This window comes from Dermacentor albipictus, chromosome 8 (assembly GCF_038994185.2).
Source record: "Dermacentor albipictus isolate Rhodes 1998 colony chromosome 8, USDA_Dalb.pri_finalv2, whole genome shotgun sequence".
NCBI classification, from domain to species: Eukaryota; Metazoa; Arthropoda; class Arachnida; order Ixodida; family Ixodidae; genus Dermacentor; species Dermacentor albipictus.
In genome coordinates this window covers 33,723,755-33,746,057 of record NC_091828.1, presented here as the reverse complement: position 1 = coordinate 33,746,057, position 22,303 = coordinate 33,723,755, and the positions used below count along the sequence as shown (strand labels likewise).

Sequence of the window (22,303 nt, the reverse complement as noted above, 5' to 3'; positions counted from 1 at the left end):
TTTATCGAAGTTTGTTTGGGGTACAATATCGAACACCAGGAATAAGGAAACCACCTGCTTTTCGGCAACCTTACAAAGCGCTCACCCGCTGTTACAACTGGACAGGGATCAGCACGGGAACAGAGAGCTTAAGAAAAATATGTCAAGTGGCAAAAGGACGTGCAATTCTCTCAAGTTAGACACATGTGCAAAATATGATCGCTTTTAAAACAGGAAACGCTATAGAAATTCACACTGAATATCCGATACGTCTAATTTGTATTCGTCATGCCTTGGTACACAAAACACGGGAAAATTATATACACAGTTTGCAGTGACACAGAGACAAAAACTGCGCGCTCGGAAGAATAAAACTATAAAACTGGTGCTGCACAATAATAATGCTGCCTAGTTTGCTTCGACGTAAAGTGTTCTATATGAAACGCAAGACTGTGTTCCAGAAAACAGAACTTAATGGCCATGTATTACGTGTGCGGCTCAACATTTAATCGACCAGCAACCACTGGTTGAAAACTGAGTGGTGTAACGTCTGAAATGACAATGCGGCCGCCTTGGCCGAGGGTTGAAATTGAGCTAGGGTGGTTGATAATCTTTTCTTCGAATACCAAATGACGTACTGGTTTGTGGTCATCAACCGCGCGCTTTCGAATTGCCTACGACCCCTAAATGGTAGCACTAAAAAACACATTTCTTGCCCTTTCACACAATTGCGCGGTCGGGAATTAACTTTTTTTCTGGCGGCCAGCCAGCAGACAGACGCTTGTGGGATGCGAGATCTCTTCTTGGCCTCTCGCAATCACTCCTCCATCCGTGCTCCTTGATAGGCGATCGCCCTCGCAACATTGGACACCGAAAAAAAAAACGGACCGAAAGCGCGCTATCTTTGACACACGCTCGTGTTAACGAGAAGTGATGTCTCGCAGAGCCGCCGCGGTCACTTGAAGGAACGCGCTCGGCGCGGCGTCACCAACCGAACGCTGGTCCACTTTCGTCCGCAATACGCAATGTGTTTCCGGGATATATAGGAAGCTTGTGTTCGTGTGTGGGGGACAGTATACGAGACCTTCTTTTTTTGTGGCCGCCTCTGCAAACAGCGAGTTCAACAAGAGCCCGCCCGCGTGCGTTTCTGTGCACTCATCACCGTACAGCCGTATCCGTATCCCAGCTGTTACCATGGGCCTCTTCACTAGCGCCGCGTATTTCTTCGCCGTCACGATGGTAGCGTCCTCCAGACCCGGTGAGTACGCATGCGCACGCGCGCAAACTGTCGGTTCGAGCTACACCGTGTGTTCACTGTGGAGAACCTCGCCAGAGGATATTTGCGAAGTGTGTGCGCAAGATGGCGTCAAGGCACCCAGCCCAATCCAGCGTTGATTTCGTTGTTTCTCATCGGCTCAGCGTAGAATCGTGAACGGGTGCCATGTTCTGCCAGACACAAGCAATTATGCCGTATTTCTTTTTTTATTGTTGCTGTTGTTGTTGGCGCTTGCTCCGCATGTTAGGGTTGTCTTTTCGACTTTTTGGGAAGGGACATGAATGCATGATGTCAGAAAAAAACGTAACCAATAACCTCTCGGGCGTTTCTTGAACCAAAGATTCCGCTTATACTTAGCTTGGCGCGAAAATGTCATAGATCGTACCAGCTAGAACCTCGTTGCTAAATATATTTAAACAGTGCAGCAAACTATAATAACGCGATTGATTTCGGCTCGTCAGTCACAATTTCTGGCTTTTATGGTAATGAGCAACATTTAATGAAGTGGGACAATGTGAAGCACGTCTTCCAAGTTAATGTTGCTCTGTGGCTCGCAGAGACCAAAGCAGCGGCAAACACACGTGTCATACAAAGACATCTCACGTGCAATGTTGTAGCGGAGTGATGAGCGTCAATAATCAAAAACGATATCTGTGTCCCTCCTCAACCTTTCGTACTACGATCAACAGCTCCTTGTACGAGCCACAATTTATAGCCGCAGCTCACAGGCACGCCCAACAATCGTACACCATCCTTTTCAGTCTACACGCCAGGGATTCACTTTCCATAAGAAAGCCATTCAGCGGAGTTGGGTCATCGGTAATGTGGGTTTGCGTGAATCGTTGCTATTGCATGCTAGGAGCAATGCCTTGACAAGCACTCTATCAACTGCGTGCCACTACACTCCCGTGTTCTATTCTTAACGTCTTTTCGTGTGAATGCGCGCTTTTTTTATCTCTCAGTCTCTCAGCCTTTGCTTTTCGTTTTTATATTCTCTTTTGCCTCCATAGTAACACCTTAACTCTCTCTCTTTCTCCCACTTTTTTTTTATCTTTCAGTCTGCAGTTACCTCTTCTCCAGTGCAGAGTTCCAACCTCGATGTTTGTCTTCTGGTTATTCTCTCCGCCTTTCGCATTTAGTTTCTCACTCTCTCTTCTCTCTACAAACTTCACCACTAGCTGGTGTTTTTAATTCTGCGAAAACAGGACTGCGTGCCGTTCCCTAAGGGCTTGGTTCATGCTATTGAGCAATAATGCCCCATGCGACCCAAAAACAACTATGTTAGTTATAATATACGCCCGTTTGTCCTATCGTTGTGCTACTCATTAGCAAGTATGGGCGTTCTGATGCAAAGCCATTGTTGCTTTTTCCTGCCGTGCTGGCTATGATTTTCTCTTCGTCCTATATGTATACAGCAGAAAAGATACAAGAACTAAACTAATCATTTCGCTTTCAGATTGTTTCGCACTGACTTATCCCAATTTCATGGTTTTGCTAGAAGATTCTATGCGAGCTCATCCGTGTCTGTGCAGCTCTCTTGTGTGGATGAGACTGCTAACATAAGCTGCAATACTACTCTTTGAATATTTGAAAGGTATTTATGCGTCACTCTGTGGCGCCTATGTGTAATGCTCTTTTGCTCTTTGAGAATTAAACTGTAAATATAAAATAAGCGCACTTGTTCCTTCTCGGCGCTGCTCATTCGGAAGCACTAAGGTACCGGCGCGAAGTCCTATCTGGTTCATCCTGTCATGTAGTTTACAATTTGTTCTTCGCCCTATGAATTTTTTTCTAGCAAAGAAAACCGAACGCTGTGGAAGTAGCAACATATAATGAAGCAAACTAAAAAATAAGATATGGGGTTTTACATGCCAAAACCACGATCTGATTATGGGGCACTCCGTAGTGGGGGCCTCCGGAAATTTGGACTACCTGGGGTTCTATAACGCATTCACGGGTGTTTTCGCATTTCGTCCCCATCGAAATGCGACTGCCGTGGCTGGGGCTTGATATCGCGACGTCGCCCTTTGTAGCGCAACACCATAGGCACTAAGCAACCGCGACAGGTACAAAGCAAACTAATCTCGCGCCTCATTGTAGCAGTGAAATCTCAAAAACAAAAGGCTGGAGGCTGTGTTCTCCGCTCCATTATGCAGGCAGTGGATCATACTTTATAGCGTTCTTACAACTCTTGATGGCATTTCTACAATACCCTGTCTTGATTCTTGCTGTATCATCACGCCTAATATGTCAGTCGCATTCCTGTGTCTGCATTTTTCGGGGCTGGGTCTGTATATTACACTGTTTTGTTGTTCAAACGCAATTTTTGGCATTTCGTAAAGCGCACTCCTGCTTAAGACCTGGAATAGAGGCAAGCAGCACCTAATAAATTAGTAAATAAATAATAAACAAACAGATGTGCTAGAAAAAAATATTGTACCTTGTTTTCTAATCAATTCAGGCAGCACAAGTCCGCAGTAATATGCGTCCACAGTACCTTATTTTCGCCAAATCCCATAATACGTCTGCGCAAGAAACTTGGCTAAAACTGCACAATCGCGATATCCACGTAGAGAAAATGCAATTTCTATTCTGCTCTCGCTCATTCCCATCTATATTTCAAGAAATGTATGGTGTCTTTCGTTCCCCTTACACCCACCATGGTGGCTTAGCGTCTGTGGGGTTGCGCTGCTAAGCACGAGGTCACGGGATCAAATCTCGGCCAAAGCGGCCACATTTCGATGGAGGCTAAATGGGAAAATGCCCATGTCGAGTGCATTGGGGCCACATTAAAGATACCCTGGGGGTGAAAATTAATCCGTAGTCCCCCACTATGGTGTGCCTAATAATAAAATCGTGGCTTTTGCAGGTTAAAACCCAGAATACAGTTGAATTCGTTCCGCTTAACAGCGAGATTTTTTTGCCTTCCTCGTCAATAGTTTCCCTAAACACGAATCATTTAAGAGAAACCATGTAACGCACATTTTAGGCTAAGAAATAGAATGCTTTGTCATGAACTGAACCCTTAAGATGATGGAGATGGTGCTTATTAAGTTTTACATAGAACACGCTCATGACAGAATTCTACACGCAGGAACATGCTCAAATTCGGAGACATATTACGAAAGTGACACTGCACTGAGCTGCTGAAATCAATGCCTAAAGATGACTACAATATAGACGCATTTATGTCGGAGGGCCTGCTGCAATAATAAGGTACTGAGGTGAGACAGCTAAGCGTATCGGTACGCGAGTTCCAAGAGGACTATATGGGGTACTGTGCGCACCTAGCGCTGCTTATTCTGAATGCGAATCCCGCAATAACGAAGACAGCGGACGTCAGAAGCAGATGTTCAAAAAAATTTATGAAAATTTCATATCTCGATTACAAGCAAAGCGCTTCAACTTTTGGTTCTTTCCCTGTTGGCACAAAAATGCCAAGCGTTACAGCGAGCGTGGCATATAAACACAATACCACTTGTACTCGCAAGACTTATCGAAGTCTTGACGTAAATGACGGTATACCGACAACGAAGCCCGTAAAGAGGAAGCCAAAGGTCGCGTTGCGTCACACGACGCCAGCAAGGAGGCGTCGGCGGCTGGCAAAAGCACCAAGGAAAAACAAAGGCTACGAAACTTCTAGGCTCTTCTCGCGGTCAGATCAAAGAGATCACGAGCGATAGCTACCCTGGCGGCGTAACAAGAGCCCCTGCGCTGGAGCGTCTGAACAAGGGGAAGCGAGGGCACAGATTGGCGAGGGGAAGCGGCGCGCAAACAGGCCGGTCAAGGTCGGACTGACAGCGTCAGCCAATCGCCCGGCTTCCGCTGCTGCGTGGTCGCTAGCGGAAATGCTTGCTGCGTGGACACCTGGGGCAGAGTTCGCGAACTAACATCCAAGTTAAAATATAAAGAAGGCGAGGAACGCGAACAGTCACTACGACGTGAAACAAAATAAAACTAGTATTATTGCCCTGAAAATGAATTTGTGTATCCTACACGACGCATTGCTGGTATGTAGTAGCAGTCCAAATTGTGAACATAATTCTTTTCCTCATTTAATCAAAAAAAGCAGGGTGCAAATGTAGACAGTACGATTCGAGAGACCCACATTGCGCTTTCATATTTCATTTCTTAGTTTTCTTCGGTATATATGTTGCCGCCACCAGCGCGTTCGGTTTTCTTTTCTAGAGAACATGCATAAGGCGAAGAACAAATTCCAAACTGCATGACAGGATGAACCAGATAGGACTTTGCGCCTGTACTTTCGTCCCGTCTCATGGGCTGTTTGTCCGTGGGAAAGTCTTATCAATACGTTCTTGTTACAAATTGTTCTTAAGAATAGAGATTAGAAATAATGACGACATCGAACATAGTTTTAACAAACATCCCTACCCGCCGTGGTAACCACCTGCACTCTCGAGGAGGAGGAGGAGGAGGAAAGAGAAAAGAAGAAGGCAGGGAGGTTAACCAGAATAACGTCCGGTTGGCTACCCTACACCGGGGGAATGGGAAAGGGGAAAGCAAAGATCACAGGGAGAGAGAGGAGGGAAGGAAAGAAGGAAATTAGGGCAAGTTCGCTGACGCGTGTGGTTTTACAAAAATTGCCTTAATAGTCACAAGTGGTCGCACAAACCCGTCGTCCTTAGGAAACACAAAAGTGCCTTCACCGCTTTATGGGCCGACGGGCGATGGGGGCGGTGTTCCAGCAGCACCTGCACAGAAAGCGGCCGATTGTCCAGTTTTTGGAAAGCTTTGGCAAGTTCTTCTCTCTCTAGGGCATATCTTGGACAGTGGAACAGCAGGTGGTCGATGTTTTCTTCGGTGCCACAGACCTCGCATGCTGCGCTGTCAGAGACTCCAATTAATGTAGAGTATGCCTTTGTGAAGGCCACTCCTAACCAAAGGCGACAGAGAAGCGTAGCTTCACGTCGAGGAAGTCCGGGTGGAGGTCGGAGCTGCAGGGAGGGGTTTAGTCGATGTAGTCGTGTCAGTCGTAAGTTTTGCGAGTTCCACTCGCTCACTGTGAGGCTACGTGCCAGGTGTCGAAGCTGCCTTGCAGCGTCAGTCCTCGAAAGCGGAATCGGAACGCTGTGCTCTTCTTGATGGGCTGCGCGAGCAGCGTTATCGGCGGAATCATTGCCACTGATTCCACAGTGGCCAGGTACCCACTGAAAAACGACTTCGTGGCCTTTTTGTTGGACGTCATGGTGAAGTTTCACGACTTCGTATGTCAATTGGTCATGACATCCGTGTCGGAGAACTGACTGCGTGCACTGTAATGCCGGTTTTGAATCACAAAACACAGCCCATTTTCTGGGTCTTTCCGAATCAATGAATTCCAGTGCTCGACGCAGGGCCGTTAGTTCTGCCGCCGTTGAGGTCGTGACATGCGATGTCTTGAACCGCAGTGTCATTCCTCGCGTTGGTATAACCACGGCACCACCAGAACGGCACGGCGTAGTCGATCCGTCGGTATAGATGTGCACGTGGTTGCTGTACTTTTCATGGAGAAGAAGTAAGCTCAGCTGTTTTAGAGCAGGGGCCGGTAGATCTGTCTTCTTCTGTAGTCCTGGAATCATTATCTCAACTTGTGGACGGCACAAACACCACGGAGGAAACGCTGGCGTGGCCGCAGGTGCGTACCCTGAGGTAAACGACGCACGATGTGCACTAACAATGCCGCTAAATGTCGAGCAGGGCCTTGCAGCAGTGAGGCTCGCCAAGTGGTGGGAAGGGGTCCTAGCAGAATGCCTGAGATGCATACGCATTGTCTCAACGGCAATGTGCGTCGTGATCGGGTAATCCTGCGCTAGGGCAATGGTTTCAGCCGTTGACGCACTGCGTGGTACGCCAAGACATATCTTAAGGGCTTGGGCTTGAATGCTCTGAATCGTACGCAGGTTAGTCTTGCAGGTGTTGGATATTGCAGGCAGGCTGTAGCGCAGGAATCCAACGAACAACGCCATGTACAACTGTAACATAGCGTGTATAGATGTTCCCCAACTTTTTCCTGCAAGGAACCTGAATAGGTGACAGATAGTAGTCAGCCGCTTTTTCATGTAATTGACGTGCGGAGTCCAAGACTCTGTCAATTACGACTCCCAAGAACCTGTGACTTCTGCTGTATGGTATAAGTTGTCCGTTAATAGATACGCCGTAACCAGACATTGGCTTCCTCGTGAATGCCACCATTGCGCACTTTCCGCATGAAAGTTCAAGTCCTTGTTGACGAAGGTAGCAAGATGTCTTTGTGGCTGCCTTCTGAAGCCGAGCACGAAGCTGAAGTCGTGTCACACCTGATGCCCAAATGCAGATGTTGTCCGCATAGATGGAAAGTCGTACGGTGCTTGGCAGGTTGTAAACTATTCCACTGAGGGTGAGATTGAAGAGAGTCGGGCTAAGCACTCCTCCTTGTGGGACTCCTCGGCTACCGTAATGCTCGGACGTCGGGCCATTTTCTGTGTGCATGTAGAATGATCTCCTCTGTAAGTAGCTGGACACCCACATATACATCTTGCCACCAAGTCCGACGGCTTCTAACGTGCTAAGGATGGCTTCATGGGTGACATTATCATAAGCTCCTTTAACGTCTAGAAACAGAGCAGCAGATAGACGCTTACAGGCCTTTTGGTGTTGCACAAAGGTTATCAAGTCAACAACGATGTCTGTTGACGAACGGCCCCGTCTAAATCCGGCCATAGCTTGTGGATAGATTTCATAGTACTCTAAGTACCATTCCAGACGTGTTAATACCATTCGTTCCATTGTTTTTCCGACACAGCTGGCAAGTGCGATCGGACGGTATGAGGAAATGTCCAAAGGCGACTTGCCAGCTTTGAGAAGTGGAATAAGGCGAGTTGACTTCCACTCTTGCGGAACCGTACCCGTCTGCCAGGAGTCGTTGTACAGGAGCAAGAGTGCCTTCCGAGCTTGGTCTCCTAGGTTACACAGGGCACGGTATGTAATGCCGTCGGGTCCTGGCGCTGAAGAACGCCTGCACAAAGCCAGCGCAGCTTCCAGTTCTTCCATAGAAAAAGGGAATTTCATGCGGGGATCGCGTGAGAACGGTGGGTGGTCGAGGGTTCCCGTACCCGTTCCATCGGAATTTGCCTCGCCAGCAATCTTTCTGCAGAAAGATTCAGCGACGTCAATTTCTCTACATTGTAGATAAAGTGCCAATGATTTAAACGGGTGGCGCTGACCAGAGGTTGTGCGAAGGCCACGAACAGTCCTCCATATAAGCGACAATGGTTCTCGCGGATCCAGGGACTCGCAAAAGGATGCCCATTGTCGCGAAGCCAGCTTGTTCATGTGACGCTGTATTTTCTTTTGTGTTCGTCTAGCCAATCTCAAATCATGATTTGACTTCGTGCGTCTATATCTTCGCTCCGCACGACGGCGAATGGCTCGAAGTTTTGATAGTTCAATGTCGAAATCGGTGCGGGAAGAACTCCTCGAAAGCAGATGCGTGGTTGTTTGTATGGCATCCTTTATCGCGCCCTGTAGGGTATAAGAGGTGCCGTCTCGACAACAGTCTTCCATTATTATTTTGTATTTAGGCCAATCGGTGCACTGGACGGTTCTGGAAGACTTGGAACTAGTCAGACCTTCGATCTTCAAATAGGTTGGGATGTGGTCGCTACCCCGTGTTTCTACATCGGAAAACCAGTGCACTCTTCTCGAAAGCGACCGTGACACGAAGGTTAGGTCCAAGCAGCTGCCATACGCTGATCCACGCAGATAAGTAGGGCTACCATCATTTGACAAGCAAAATTCCCGTTCAGAGGCAAAGGACACCAACGTTCTGCCCCTAGAGTTAACTTTAGAGCTTCCCCATAGGTAATGGTGGGCGTTAAAGTCACCAGTGAGCACCCATGGCTCTGGAGTAGATGTCAAAATTCCCCGTAGGCGCTCACAATCTAGACGGCTTGTCGGAGATAAATAGCCTCCAAGAATTGTAAACGTGAGCTTTTTCTTCTTCACTGTTAAGCAAACGTATTGATTGGCTTCGTCAGGAGGCACTGGGTGATGTACATAAGTCAAGTCACGGCGGATAAACACAACAACCTTGCTGCACTCTCCGTGGGTAGAGGACATAAAGCACTCATACCCGGACAGTCTGATGGGAGCTGACAGGTGGGGCTCGCAAATCACGATAATGGGGAACTGGTGCGTAAAAACAAACTGTCTGAAGTCGGACATGCGTGACTTAAGCCCTCTGGCGTTCCACTGCAAGACAGATGCATGCTTGACTTCCTCTTGAAACGACGGCATCGCTCGGGCCATGGTTTTACCCTAGAGCCGCAAGCACCGGACTCAAGGTGTCCAGCACCTGCAGTGCGCTCTGTGCCGACGGGGTTTTCATGCTGCTCAGTAGAATGCGCATGGCGTCCATAAGTGACTTCAGCATCACTATGACTTGGCGATCCTCAGTCGTCGTCTCATCCGCGGTTCGTGAGGTCATTGTGGGCGGCGCACTTTGGTGTGACTCCGAGGCAGGTTGTGCTCTTGGAAGTGTAGGCCACTCTTCAGGAGGTGAGCGTGCTGCCGCAGTTTTCGTTTTCGCAGTATCTGTTTTTGTGGAAGTCGGCGTTAATACGGTAACCGCTTTACCGGAAGATGGTGTATATCTTTCAGTAGACGTAACTCTTCGTGCTGCTCTTCGGGGCCGATGTCGTCGTCGCCTGAGAGTAGCGGCAGCCTCTGTGTGTGTCGAATGGTCCCGTACCATACGTTTGAGTACTGCTCGCTCGTTCCTCACTCTCGAAGAGATTGAGCCCACGGCCCATTGCCGCAAGCTTGCTTGCACTGCACATGTATGCGGCCTCGTTCATAAGGCATGCGGTTATCACGAGGCGCTGCTGCAGGTATCGGTTGCCATGAGCTCGCGCGTTCCTGGTAACGTATCTGAGCTGTGTTCGTCAGTTCGAATTGTGTTTTAAGCACAATTTTTTTAACGCCTAATGAGGGTGCTATTCCGCTGTCGTGTTACGTTCGCGTGTACTAGATATGAAGGTAGTCGATGAACTGCTTGTGACTATCTACACTTTAAAAACAAGAAAGGGGCTGACAGATGGAATGGCACACTGTGATATAAAGTTTGTAAACAGGGATGGAGTGCCTCAGACAGGCTGGCCAACGTTTCGATAGGAGGACCTATCTTCGTCAAAGACGAAGATAGGTCTTCCTATCGAAACGTTGGCCAGCCTGTCTGAGGCACTCCATCCCTGTTTACAAACTTTATATCTACACTTTAATAATGTGAAGTGCAAACGCAAACGTAAAAAACGGAAATTTTCTATTTTCACTGCCAAAAATATAATTCAACGGAAGGAACACAAATATAATTTGAAAAAAGAAAACCACCACCAAAGCCCACCGTGCAGATGGTTAACTAGCGCAGTTCATACATGTGGCCCCTGTGTTTATCCTGGGTTAATCCCGGCGGTTCACTACACGGCGGCTTCGTACGCTGCCGAATCCTCGATACGCATTAGCTGCTTGCGCTCGGCTGCACGACCATGTTCTTGTGCCCAGGCTGCAGCATCGGCACTGCGTGGACGAGCTCGTTCCTGGTTCTCCTCGCCGCGTTGCTGTTCGAAAGCTGCATGTTACTAAGTAGCAGGTATGACGCGTGACCTACTCATTTCGGATACCGGGGTAAACTGCTGCGCACAAGCTCGGCTGCAATGGAGAGCAACAATGTCACTACTGGCACAGCCAATCACGAGCCTCTCCCTTTTCTTTCGCGCATGCGCATGCGGTTGCGCCGGAGGAGTTTTCGGCGTACAGGCGACAGACGGACATACGGAGGAATCGGCTAGCCGTATAGAGCTTCGCTGCGAAAATGACTTCTGTCGGTTCATGGCCAAAGACAGATTTCGTTTTCATGTTTTTAGAGAAATCGTACCCATCCGGTGAAGGGAAAATTTTGTCATAAATATTGCGAGAGAAATTAAAATTGATTGCGTGTTTACTCCACGGAATTAACCTTGGCGTGCAGCTCCAGCAGCGACGTAAGTATAGGCACGTAGATCTCAAATGCGCGAGCCAATGAGTCTTCATCTCTGGATAAGATACATCTCCAATCAGGGTGCGTCCTGCAACTGCTATCACGGCTAGACAAACTCAGGGAGTGGTTTATTGCATGCACCACGTGGTGCTGAAAGTCTTGACGCTATATGTCTTACTATCACTGGTCACATTTATTGTATTTCGCCTCGCGTGCTTACGTGTAATTCTAATATATGTTACAACAGTCATCCCAGCATTTGACTCTTTCGTGGTTCATGAAAGCGTGAAATTAATACAATAAACCACTTAACAATGTTTCTTTGAAGTAGAAAAAAAAAGAAATAAACCAGTTTCTCTTTTGAAATCTCAGAAATACGTGCTAACCGAAAACAAAAGAGAAAAGAAAGGATATATTACAACAGTTGCCATACCCTTTGTGTTATTTTTAGCCATGAAACATTTGTAACAGTGTAAAGCCCTGGGAACAAAATACGTGCACCTCAGGGTCATTTCTTGGAACAGCTTAGCCATCAAGGATCTGTCTGGATATTCGCAATGCACCTTGCACGCAAATATAGTACGGTTAACGTACATTGCTGACGATGCTGTACTACGTCTTTTTTTTTCTTTCAGCGATGAGGACCTGCAATGAGACCGTCGAGCAGCAGGTGCACGAGGCCAGCTGCCGGCTGGTTGGCCGGCTGCCGGACCGCTGGCTGCTTCGCTTCGACTCGGTCGGGGGCAGCAACGAGTCCGTGCCGGTGCTGGCCCTGGTGTTCGGCCTGGCCGACCCCACCACCCACGTCGAGAGCAGCAGGTGCTCGTCCGAGATGACTGCCGCGCTGGCGATGCAGGGCATGGCCAAGGTGGCGCTGCCCTATACCACGGCGCGCGTGTTCTTCGCCGCCAAGGCCAAGGTCACGGCAGAAGTGAGCAGAGCTATTAAAAGCGCTCGCCGGGTGCCCGCTCACGTTACGATTGCGTTGTGCTGCAATGCGCACGAGGAAAGTCAGTGACGACACAACTGTTACAGAGCTCCTGGCTTATCAACTAAGCATTGCAACATAGCAGTACGAAAGCTAGCTTATCAAGCTAGCTTATCAAACCAAGTGCCCTACGCTGCTTCGTCGGTCACCTAAGGGATCAACACCCCACGATGCTGCCGCGTTTGAGTTAGCGCATAGTGCAAAGAACGAATGGCCGCCTATGATTCCCGGCTGAATTACCGGCATTTCCGTAATACTAGTGTTCAAACAGTGTGCGCATGTTTGTTTATTGAACTTTTAATAGGGCAACTGGTGCTAGTCAGATGATGCTGCGGCTTTTTCAGATTCCTATTAGGTGTGCCGAAGCTAGCCGCTTCGGCTATTGTTGGAACGAGATGCTATTTTGAAATGGAACAGACCCGCACCTGTTTGTTAACAGACACGCACGTGAGATGCGAGGCGTTGCCCGACGAAGGCAGCATTCGAACGCATAAAGTTAAATCGAATTCCTGGGTTTCACGTTGCAAAACGACAATATTGTTGCACAACAAACGCATAGTATTTACAAATATTTCCAAGTAAGTTGAGTAGCACAGGGGTAAAGGGCCGTTTATAGTCCGACGTAACGCACGCGCGCGCGCGCGCGCGCGCACGCTACGTCATGTCGGCGAAAGCGACACCTCTATAGTCGGGCGCACCGGCGCAGCTAACGTAACCGGCGGCTTCCAGCGCGCCTCGAAGGGCCCGGCGCCGATTTGGCTCCGGAGCCATTCGCGCGTCGAAGTCGGCGGAACTCTCGCACCACAATGCATTGCGCGCGAAGAAAAAGGCGCCAACACAACTCCGCGAACGGCTTTTGCGGTCGGCGCGCGACTTGGGGAGCCTTCTGCGCATGCTCTGAAGATAGCAGCCTACGGCGCGCGCGTTGAAGTATAGAGGGGATGGCATCTCGGCTGGCGCAGCGCAACCGACGCAGCGAACGACGCTCGCCCGCGCGCCGATAACGTCGGACTATAAACGGGCCTTAACAGCAGCCAAGATGGCGAGGGGCAACCTCTACCTCTTTTTCGTCGATGCCGGCCTAAAGCTGCAGTTTTTTTCTTCGGTGTCGCGACATTACCCCCCGGGCGAAAACACCCGCCGCATCCGGGCTGGTCAGGGTGCAACTTCAGCGGACGGCTTCATCATCATCATCATAATTTATTTTTCCTTAGGGACCTCTATCGGGGTATCAGGGTATTACACAAGGGGGGGTTACAGAAGATCAGAATAGATACAGAGATATGCTTACAGTTTCCTGCGAAATAGCCTGTGGATTCGTTTGAGAACAGTAACGAAAATTGCTGAGAGGCACACTGAATATAATACAAAGTCAAATCAGCAGAGCAGTCCCAATATGTAACGGCAGTCGCAAAAGAACGAAAACACAGTAAAGTCATTACAAGGTTCGGGTTTGAAGTGATCAGTAAGCTGCTTGTTGAAGATAATGGTGTTACGGTCGTTGACAACTCTATCTGGTAAATTGTTCCACTCTACGATGGCGCTAGGCAAAAAGTATTTATTAAAAGAAAATGTTGAACCATGCAAGCGCTTGATGCTGCAAAGGTTAAAAAGACGACGAAATGTACGGGTTGGTGGGATTAGAAGCTTTGCATGTAGTTGAGGGCAGTTATAGTATAGTCGGTGGAAAAGGCACTGCTTTGAAACCTACCGACGAAACACCGATGGTTCGAGTCCTAGGGTTGATTTCATCGCACTAACGCTTCCTTCACGGCTGTGTCTGGAAGTGATGAATCTAGCAGTACGATTTTGTATTGTTTCTAATATGCTAATTAGGTAAGCTTGGTGTGGGCTCCAAATAGCTGAGGCGTATTCAAGTTTACTTCGAATGAAAGTTTCATAAGCTTGTTTTCTTGTGGATGAGGGGCGCAGCGCAAGGCTACATCTGACATAGCCAAGTGATTTAGTGTTGTCGGTAGCCAATTTTGTTATATGGTTGTACCAGGTGAGCTTGCTGTTAATATTGATACCGAGATAACGATATCATTCAACGCTGGATAGAGCTGTCAAGTTTAAAGAGGACGGGTGATCCTTGTTAGGGTGTTTGCGGTGCGGGACACCTGCATAACTTTACATTTGGACATGTTAATTTTCATTAAGGAATTAGAACATCAGGTTTCTATTAGGTGTAAACTTTTGGAATCACTGCTCGGTGGGTTTGGTCTGTAATGCGATGATAAATTGCGCATTCGTCTAAAAAAAGTTGGATAGAGGATGAGATGTAAGGAAGGTCGTTTATGAAGATGAAAAAGAGAAGGGGACCGAGGACGGGGACCCCTGTGGTACTCCGAAGATGACGCTAGCAGTGGTTGAGCAATAATTTTCGACAGCTGTTTACTGGAAGGGATTAGTAAGAAAGAAACAGGTCCATGACAATGCGACAGGGTCGAGACCGAGGCATGAAAGTTTGGTCTTAATCCGCTGATGGCGAACGCAGCCAAATGCTTTGGCAAAGTCTATGACGTCTGTTTGAAGTCATTAGTATAAGTTCGAGTGAAGTTCAGTAATAAATTCAAAAAGCTGTATATCGAGTGACAAACCAGGCCGCAAAATCTGCTGATTTTGAAAAAGGAGAGAATGATGACCGAGATGGGACATGCTATTTGCGAACATATTATATGTTCTAGAAGTTTACAGCGAATACATGTTAGAGAAATTGGGCGATAGTTGGAAGGATCAGACTGGCGGCAGGACTTATATACTGGTACCATTTTACTAATTTTCCAGTCATTTGGAAGTGCACTATCGGTAATGAGCTGGGTAAAAATTATTTGTAATATTAGAGTGGAAATTTCTTTGGTACGTTTACGTAGTGATCTTAGCTGGTTTAGAAATCTTTATGTTTTCGATAAGTTTCATAATGCCTTGAAAATTAATAGTGATGGGAAACGTGAGGAGAAACTGTAGCTGGGCAAATCAAAGTCCTTCAGTGCAGGCTCATGAGTGAAAACAGAAGAACAAATACGAGTTCATTACGTCTGACCACTGATGAAGCGGCACATTGTAACCGTCAGGGTGAGTCAAGGAAATGTTATTGGAGCTACTGTGTGGTTCCAGAATATTCCAAATTTTTAAAGGTTGACAGGTATGATGTTAGGCAACTCATGGTGGAAGAACTTCCTTTTGCTTGTTTCAAAGTGCTAGTGCATTCCCGCAGGCATGTAAAGTGCTTGTCCCATTTTGAACAATATTTCAAGCGTTTTGCATAACGCGAAAGACGCGGTTATTTTTCCGACATCCTCCTTGGTGTGTCAGAAAAACAAGGTTTTTCTAAATCAGCGCGAATGCGAAAAAGATGCACATGTTTCTTAACAAGCGGTAATAATTTATTCTAAAATAGCAACAAGTTTTCATCTAATGTGCGCGATGGAGCAGCCTCACGAAAGCAGTTTAAGTGTTTAGTTCTGTGCTAAGTTTCCTAAAGTCTGCTTTGTTGTAGTCCCTAAGTGTTTGTTCGAGGGCTGTGGGATAGGAACTGCGATGCAGATATTAAATGGTAGTAATTTGTGCTCACTGATACCGGCAACGGACGATAGCGATTTTATTATTTCGGTATTACAAACACGCACAAGGTCTGGAAAGTTCTCCCAATGGGCTCCCATATTGACCTTCTGAGTAAAATTGAATGTCAAGATCGTGTAAAGAAAATCTTTGGATTGCCGGTTTTGTGCCTCTATAATTGCCCGGTTAATGTCCAGAAAATTAAAATCGCTACAGAGCATAAAATTCGCAGTAGAGAAGCTCGAGTAAAGATTCGCTAGTACAGATTTTAGTTCAAGGCTGAAAAAAACATCACAATCAGAAGCACGATAACAAACAATAATCACAGTCACACTTGAAGAAAGTTAAGTTCAATTTGGGGCTGAACTCACCCGGCTAAACTTGGGGTGAAGTTTCGGCGACTGAGGTAAAAGGCCTTAACGAGATCGTTATAAGTTGTCAGATTGTCCCTGGTGGCCAACTCATCTCCAGTGGCTCCGGTGCGGTTGACTAGGCTTCGCGCAATGGAGTGGGTGACTTCAATGAGATTGGGGAGGTGTGGGTGGACAGGGCCCACATGGGCCGGGATCCATGTCAGGGAGATTATGCTGTCTTTAGAGTGTGGTGCCTGGCAGAGGATGCGAAGAGCTTGGGGAGAAATGTGGCCTTTGCTGAAGTAAGTGACGGCTGAGCGAGAGTCACACACTATGGTGGGACAGGTGGGATCTAGAGTGGCCAGGGCGATGGCCACTTCTTCAGCCGTCTCGGCAGTGGGTGTAGTGACGCTGGAGGTGTGGTGTAGGAACCCATCGACTCTGGCGACGGCCACAAATCGTGTGCCATGGGAATATTGGGCTGCATCAACAAATGTGACACCAGGTACATGAGCAAGGGCTTTTATGATAGCTCCGGCCTGAGCTTGGCGCCAGGTCCTGTTATATTTAGGGCCCGGTGACAGTGACCCATTTTTTCCGTGATGCTGGTGTAGAGAAAGGTGCGAGATGATCGAGGCCGACGCGTAAGTACGGCTCTACTTGGATATCGATACCCTGAAGCAGGCTGGTGGGGAGCGTCGATGGCCTCTTGCGTCGTTGAACAGCTCGCAGCTGCCAAGCTAATTCTGCACGGAGCGATAAAGCCCAGGCCAACAGAAACAACGCCGAACGCGACCACAAGTGCGCGTTACACCAAAATGGCCTGCTACGGACTCGTCAGGAAACTTCTGCATGGAGGACAGTAGAACGCATGCGAGAGGGCACGAGAAGCAACTGCTCAGGACCTTCTTTAACTTCTGACGAAAACTATCGCCTATTACCGATATTTGTACACCAGTGTCGATAAGGGTCGCAAGAGCAACACCATCGACTTGAGCTTCGATCAATTTTTTAGCGAAGGCGCTGGGTGAACTGCCTGTTCATCACCACCACCCAAGCACGGAACTCCGAAGCGGTATTTGCGTTGTTCCCTCTGCGATGACCACTCAAGCACACACCACGCCCGAACTCACCGCGCAGCAGCCATCCCTGCCTTCTGTGATTTTGTCGCTTCCAGAAGATCCAGGCAGCTTCTGTGGCATGGATGACGTGGACATTGAGGATCGGATCTCAAGTTGATGAGCGCGCCAGCAAACAGAACAGTTGCGGCGATACGCTTATGCTGGCAAATGTGGTATTTTATCTTAAAGGAACCACATGCGTCTGGTACGAGATGCATGAGCACGATCTGACCAGCTCGGACCTATGCAAATAAAAACTGAATGACTTGTTCGGCAAGCCCTTTGGTTGCCAGCTGACCGCTAAAAAAACTTGGCTCTCGCACGCAGTCACCTACTGAATCATGCATTTCTTATGTTCAGGCTGTTCTTGCACTTTGCCGTAAAGTTGAGGGCAACATGTCCAAAGCAGACAGGATCTGGCACGTACCCAAAGGTATCGCCGATGTCGCAGTCAACCACTTGATATTCAGGAACAGTGCTACCATGGGTGTTACTGGGACAAAGGGTGATAATATGATTACGAGGCACGCCGAGGCGAGGGACTCCGCATTAATTTCAAACGCCTACGGCACACACCTCTATAGTATAGATGACACGCTCAACAGCGGGGCCACCACCTGAGGGCGGTGCGAGTGTCGTCCTACGAGGAATGGATTAGACCGGCAACTGGCTCGATGGATTCCGATAGGGCCATTCTGGACTGGCTCTTGGCTTTCGCCAAGGACGCGCAGCTTCTAGGACGGCTCTGAATACGCCTCCCCCCTCCTCTTCCTATTCCCCATTATAGGCCTTCGCGCCATCCCTTAATAAATACATTTTCTCATCATCATAGTATAGATTAATATAGTAAATTATATTTACTATATTACCATGCGGTTCTAGTGCTCAGATATATGGACAACGTGGAAATTGCTGCCTCGAGATGGGGGCTCGCTAGAAGGCATGGTGAACACGCAACGTGCCTGCTGTCGCAAAAATCAGGGGACAACTCTGCACATCCTCAAGGAATGCGAAGGTGCTCACCCAGCGGTGTCCGTAGTTAACACAGACCTTCCAGAAACACTGGGATTTAAAGTAGATGGAATCAATAACCAGTAAGCAGTCGAGATAAGCAAGCGACATTAAAAGTATTGGTGGCAAAATGCAGGGTATAGACTGATAGGATCGAATCCGCTACAGGCGTAGGTAATTGTACAAGGTGGGCAAACCAAGCAGTTTCAAAGCAGAGAAAAATAATTAAGGAAGTGTAAGCAAAATGTTCGATTGAAAAGCTTGTATAGCATATCTGATTAGCTCAAACAGCATAGATAAATATTTGTCACCCCCCCCCCCCCCGTTTTGAAGGCGATGCCAATACATTGTCATCCTCACCATCGTCTATATATATTCTATATATGATTCCTCCAATCACTAGCCTACGTAATATGGCGCTGCTGTCAGTAAGGAAAGCTTGAGCGTTCAGTATCTGCAGAGGCTGCCGTGGCTATCTATCATGAAAGATATTTATAATGCAATGCCTATTATAGCAGCCTTGGCTTGATAAACCCCATCTGTAAGGTAAAGATGCGAACTAATGCTGCTGGTTCCCACACTACAACAGTGTTCTCGTCAGTTTTTGCACTGATCGGTTGTCTTATATTGTTACGCTCAATTATTTGACCACAACATCTAGCGGTGCTCTCTTAATTAGTAATGTCTGACAACCATTTCCTTTCGTCACACCATTAAAACAAAAGGCAAAGGACTGTCCTAAAGCAAAATCGTGTCGTCTGCTCCATTTCATATTTGTCGTTTTTTTTTGGATCATGCTCACATATTCATAGCTAACCTTTGTCTAATTTCTTGGTTTGCATGGCTAGTGTGTTGTATTACACAGCTGAATCAACTCAATTATCCAATAAAGTCAACATAACGGAAATTCACAATGCATGCACAAAAAAACCACGCAGCTTTTAGCAACTGTTTCTTCAAAAGCGATTGTATGTTACCACAAGAAATACGAAAATCCCACGTGCTGTGGGAATCCGTCCAGGCGAAAGTTTCATTGCTGTTTGCGAAGAACGCTGTTCCTCATCATCAGCCTGGTTACGCCCGCTACAGGGCAAAGGCCTCTCCCATACTTCTCCAACTACCCCGGTCATATACTAATTGCGGCCATGTTGTCCCGGCAAACTTGTTAATGTCATCCGCCTACCTAACTTTCTGCCGCCCCCTGCTACGCTTCCCTTCCCTTCGAATCCAGTCCGTAACCCTTAATGTCCATCGGTTATCTTCCCTCCTCATTACACGTCCTGTCCATGCCCCCCCCCCATTTCTTTTTCTTGATTTCAACTAAGATGTCATTACCCCCGTTTGTTCCCTCGCCCAATCTGCTCTTTTCTTATCCCTTAAAGTTACACCCATCATTCTTCTTTCCAGGCACGTACCCAGGATTTTTTTTCGGGGGGGGGGGCCCACCACCTCCACCACCATCATCATCATCATCATCATCATCATGTTTTATGTCCACTGCAGGACGAAGGCCTCTCACTGCGATCTCCAATTACCCCTGTCCTGCACCAACCGATTCCAACTAGCGCCCGCGAATTTCCTAATTTCATCGCTCCACCTAGTGTTTTGTCGTCCTCGATTGCGTTTCCCTTCTCTTGATACCCATTCTGTAACCCTAATGGTCCAACGGTTATCTAGCCGGCGCATTACATGACCTGCCTAGCTACATTTTTTCCTCTTGATGTCAATTAGAATATCGTCTATATCCGTTTGCTCTCTGATCCAAACCCCTCTCTTTCTCTTTACGTTATGCCTAGCAATCTTCGTTCTATCGCTCTTTGCGTGGTCCTTAACTTGCTCTCAAGTCTCTGCCCCATATGCACTGGCAAAATGCACTGGCAAATGCATTGGCACTGGACATATTGCACTGGCAAAATGCACTGATTGCACACCTTACTTTTCAATAATAATGGTGAGCTTCCAGTCAGGAGCTCGCAATGTCTGCCGTATGCGATCTAACCTATTTTTATTCTTCTGTGAATTTCCTTCTCATGATCAGCGTTCCCTCTGATTAATTGACCTAGGTGTACGTACTCCTTCACAGTCTCTAGTGGCCGACTGGCCATCCTGATCTCTTGTTCCTTTGCCCGGTCATTTATCATTATCTTCATCTTCTGCATAATAATATTCAACCCCACTCTTACACTCTCTCTGTTAAGGTCTCCAATCATTTGTTGTAACTCGTCTGCATTGTCGTTGAATAGAACAATGTCATCGGCAAACCGAAGGTTGCTGAGATGTTTGCCGTCGATCTTTACTCCTAAGCCTTCCCAGTTTAATAGCTTGAATTCTTCTAAGCACGCAGTGATTAGCTTTGGAGAAATTGTGTCTCCCTGTCTGACCCCTTTCTCTATAGTTATCTCCCTGCTTTTCTTGTGTAGAATTAAGGTAGCTGTAGAACCTCTGTATATATTCTAACGCGAAAGACGAGTCAGTAAGACGAGAAACTATTTACAGAACATATTTACAACAACGGTTGCAGCGCTGACCGGTTAGATTCACAGCGCGAGCCCAGTTCTTTCTTCCTCCTCTTTTCTGGAGTGATGGCGCCTACGGGCCTCGTTCAAACGAACAAATACCTCACGCATGTAGCAACATTTTCCAAGCTTTTTACGTAAGCGTTCTGTACTCCTTGATTACGTAGTGCCTCTACGATTGCTGGTATCTCTACTGAATCAAATGCCTTTTCGTAATCTATATAAGCCACATAGAGAGGCTTATTGTACTCTGCAGAATTCGCGATAACCTGATTGATGACATGGATGTGATCCATTGTAAAGTATCTCTTCCTGAAGCCAGCCTGTTCCCTCGGTTGACAAAATCCAGTGTTAACCTTATTCTATTGGAGATTATTTTGGTAAATATTTTGCATAATACTGGAAGCAAGCTAATGGTCCCGTAATTGTTCAATTCTTTAATGTCTCCTTTTTTGTGGATTAGAATAATGTCTGCATTCTTCCAGTTTTCCGGGACCCTTGCAGCCGATAGACACTTCGTATAAACAGCCGCCAGTTTTCCAAGCATTATGTCTCCTCCACCTTTGAATAAATCGACTGTTATTCCACCTTATCCTCCCGCTCTTCATCGTTTCATGTCTTGCAGGGCCCTTCTGACCTCATCGCTAGTTATAGGAGACTTTCTGTATCCTGTTCATTACGGTTTCTAAGTGAACTATCGTGACTCCTGTGGATACTGTATACAGGTCAGCTTAGAATTTTTCCGCTGCTTTTACTGTATCTTCGAGATTGCTGATGATATTATCCTTCTTATCTTTTAGTGCATACATCATGGTTTCTCCTATGCCAGGTTTCTTTTTTACTGATTTCAGGCTGCGTTCATTTTTTACGGCTTCTTCAGTCTTTCTCATGTTATAGTCACGAATATCAGTTATTTTCGCCTTGTTGATCAGTTTTGACAGTTCCGCGAATTGCGTAACGCTGTGCGGCCGCCAGTCCCATACAACCGCGTAGAGCGCAGGACTCTGCGATTCTAGACGTACTGCGCTCACCGCGAAAGGTTAGAAAAACACCCACATAAGCACAGTAGAGAAGTGGCTACGTGAGGTGGTTCGACCGATAACTGTAGAAGCGCCATTCAAAACAAGTAATTGTTGTCCACTTCCGGCGGCGTTTTCTCTACTTGCTTTTTAAATAAAAATATGTTGATCAATAAATATTCTCATAAACAACGGTTAAATTTTTTATTATTCGCTTTTGCTTGCAGTTTGGCAGTTGCCTTGGCTCTCTCCCTTAGTAGATCGCTTAATTTCTTAACTCCTTGCAATTTTTGTTTCCTGTTGCCAATTTTGCACGAAAAGTACTATACAGTTAGGGGAAAACAGGCGACAGTCATCTTGCTCATGGGTTTAAGGGTTTTTGCAGGGTTTCAGGATGGACGCTCATTCACATTATTTTATTTCCCACCTTATCTAAACCATATCACGAGTATATGGTTGCGGGCTGC

The 22,303-nt window shown here is 47.1% G+C and overlaps 1 protein-coding gene across 1 annotated transcript in view; it reads left to right on the top strand.

Moving 5' to 3' along the window:
• The first annotated feature begins 913 nt into the window (after nt 1–913).
• LOC135901511 (uncharacterized) overlaps nt 914–22,303 on the top strand; it is a 43,715-nt gene continuing 22,325 nt past the window's right edge. Inside the window, exons 1-2 of the mRNA XM_065431308.2 lie at nt 914–1,237; nt 11,903–12,198. Coding sequence (XP_065287380.2) covers nt 1,174–1,237; nt 11,903–12,198 — 360 coding nt within the window. The 5' untranslated portion in view covers nt 914–1,173. The remainder of the gene's footprint in view (nt 1,238–11,902; nt 12,199–22,303) is intronic.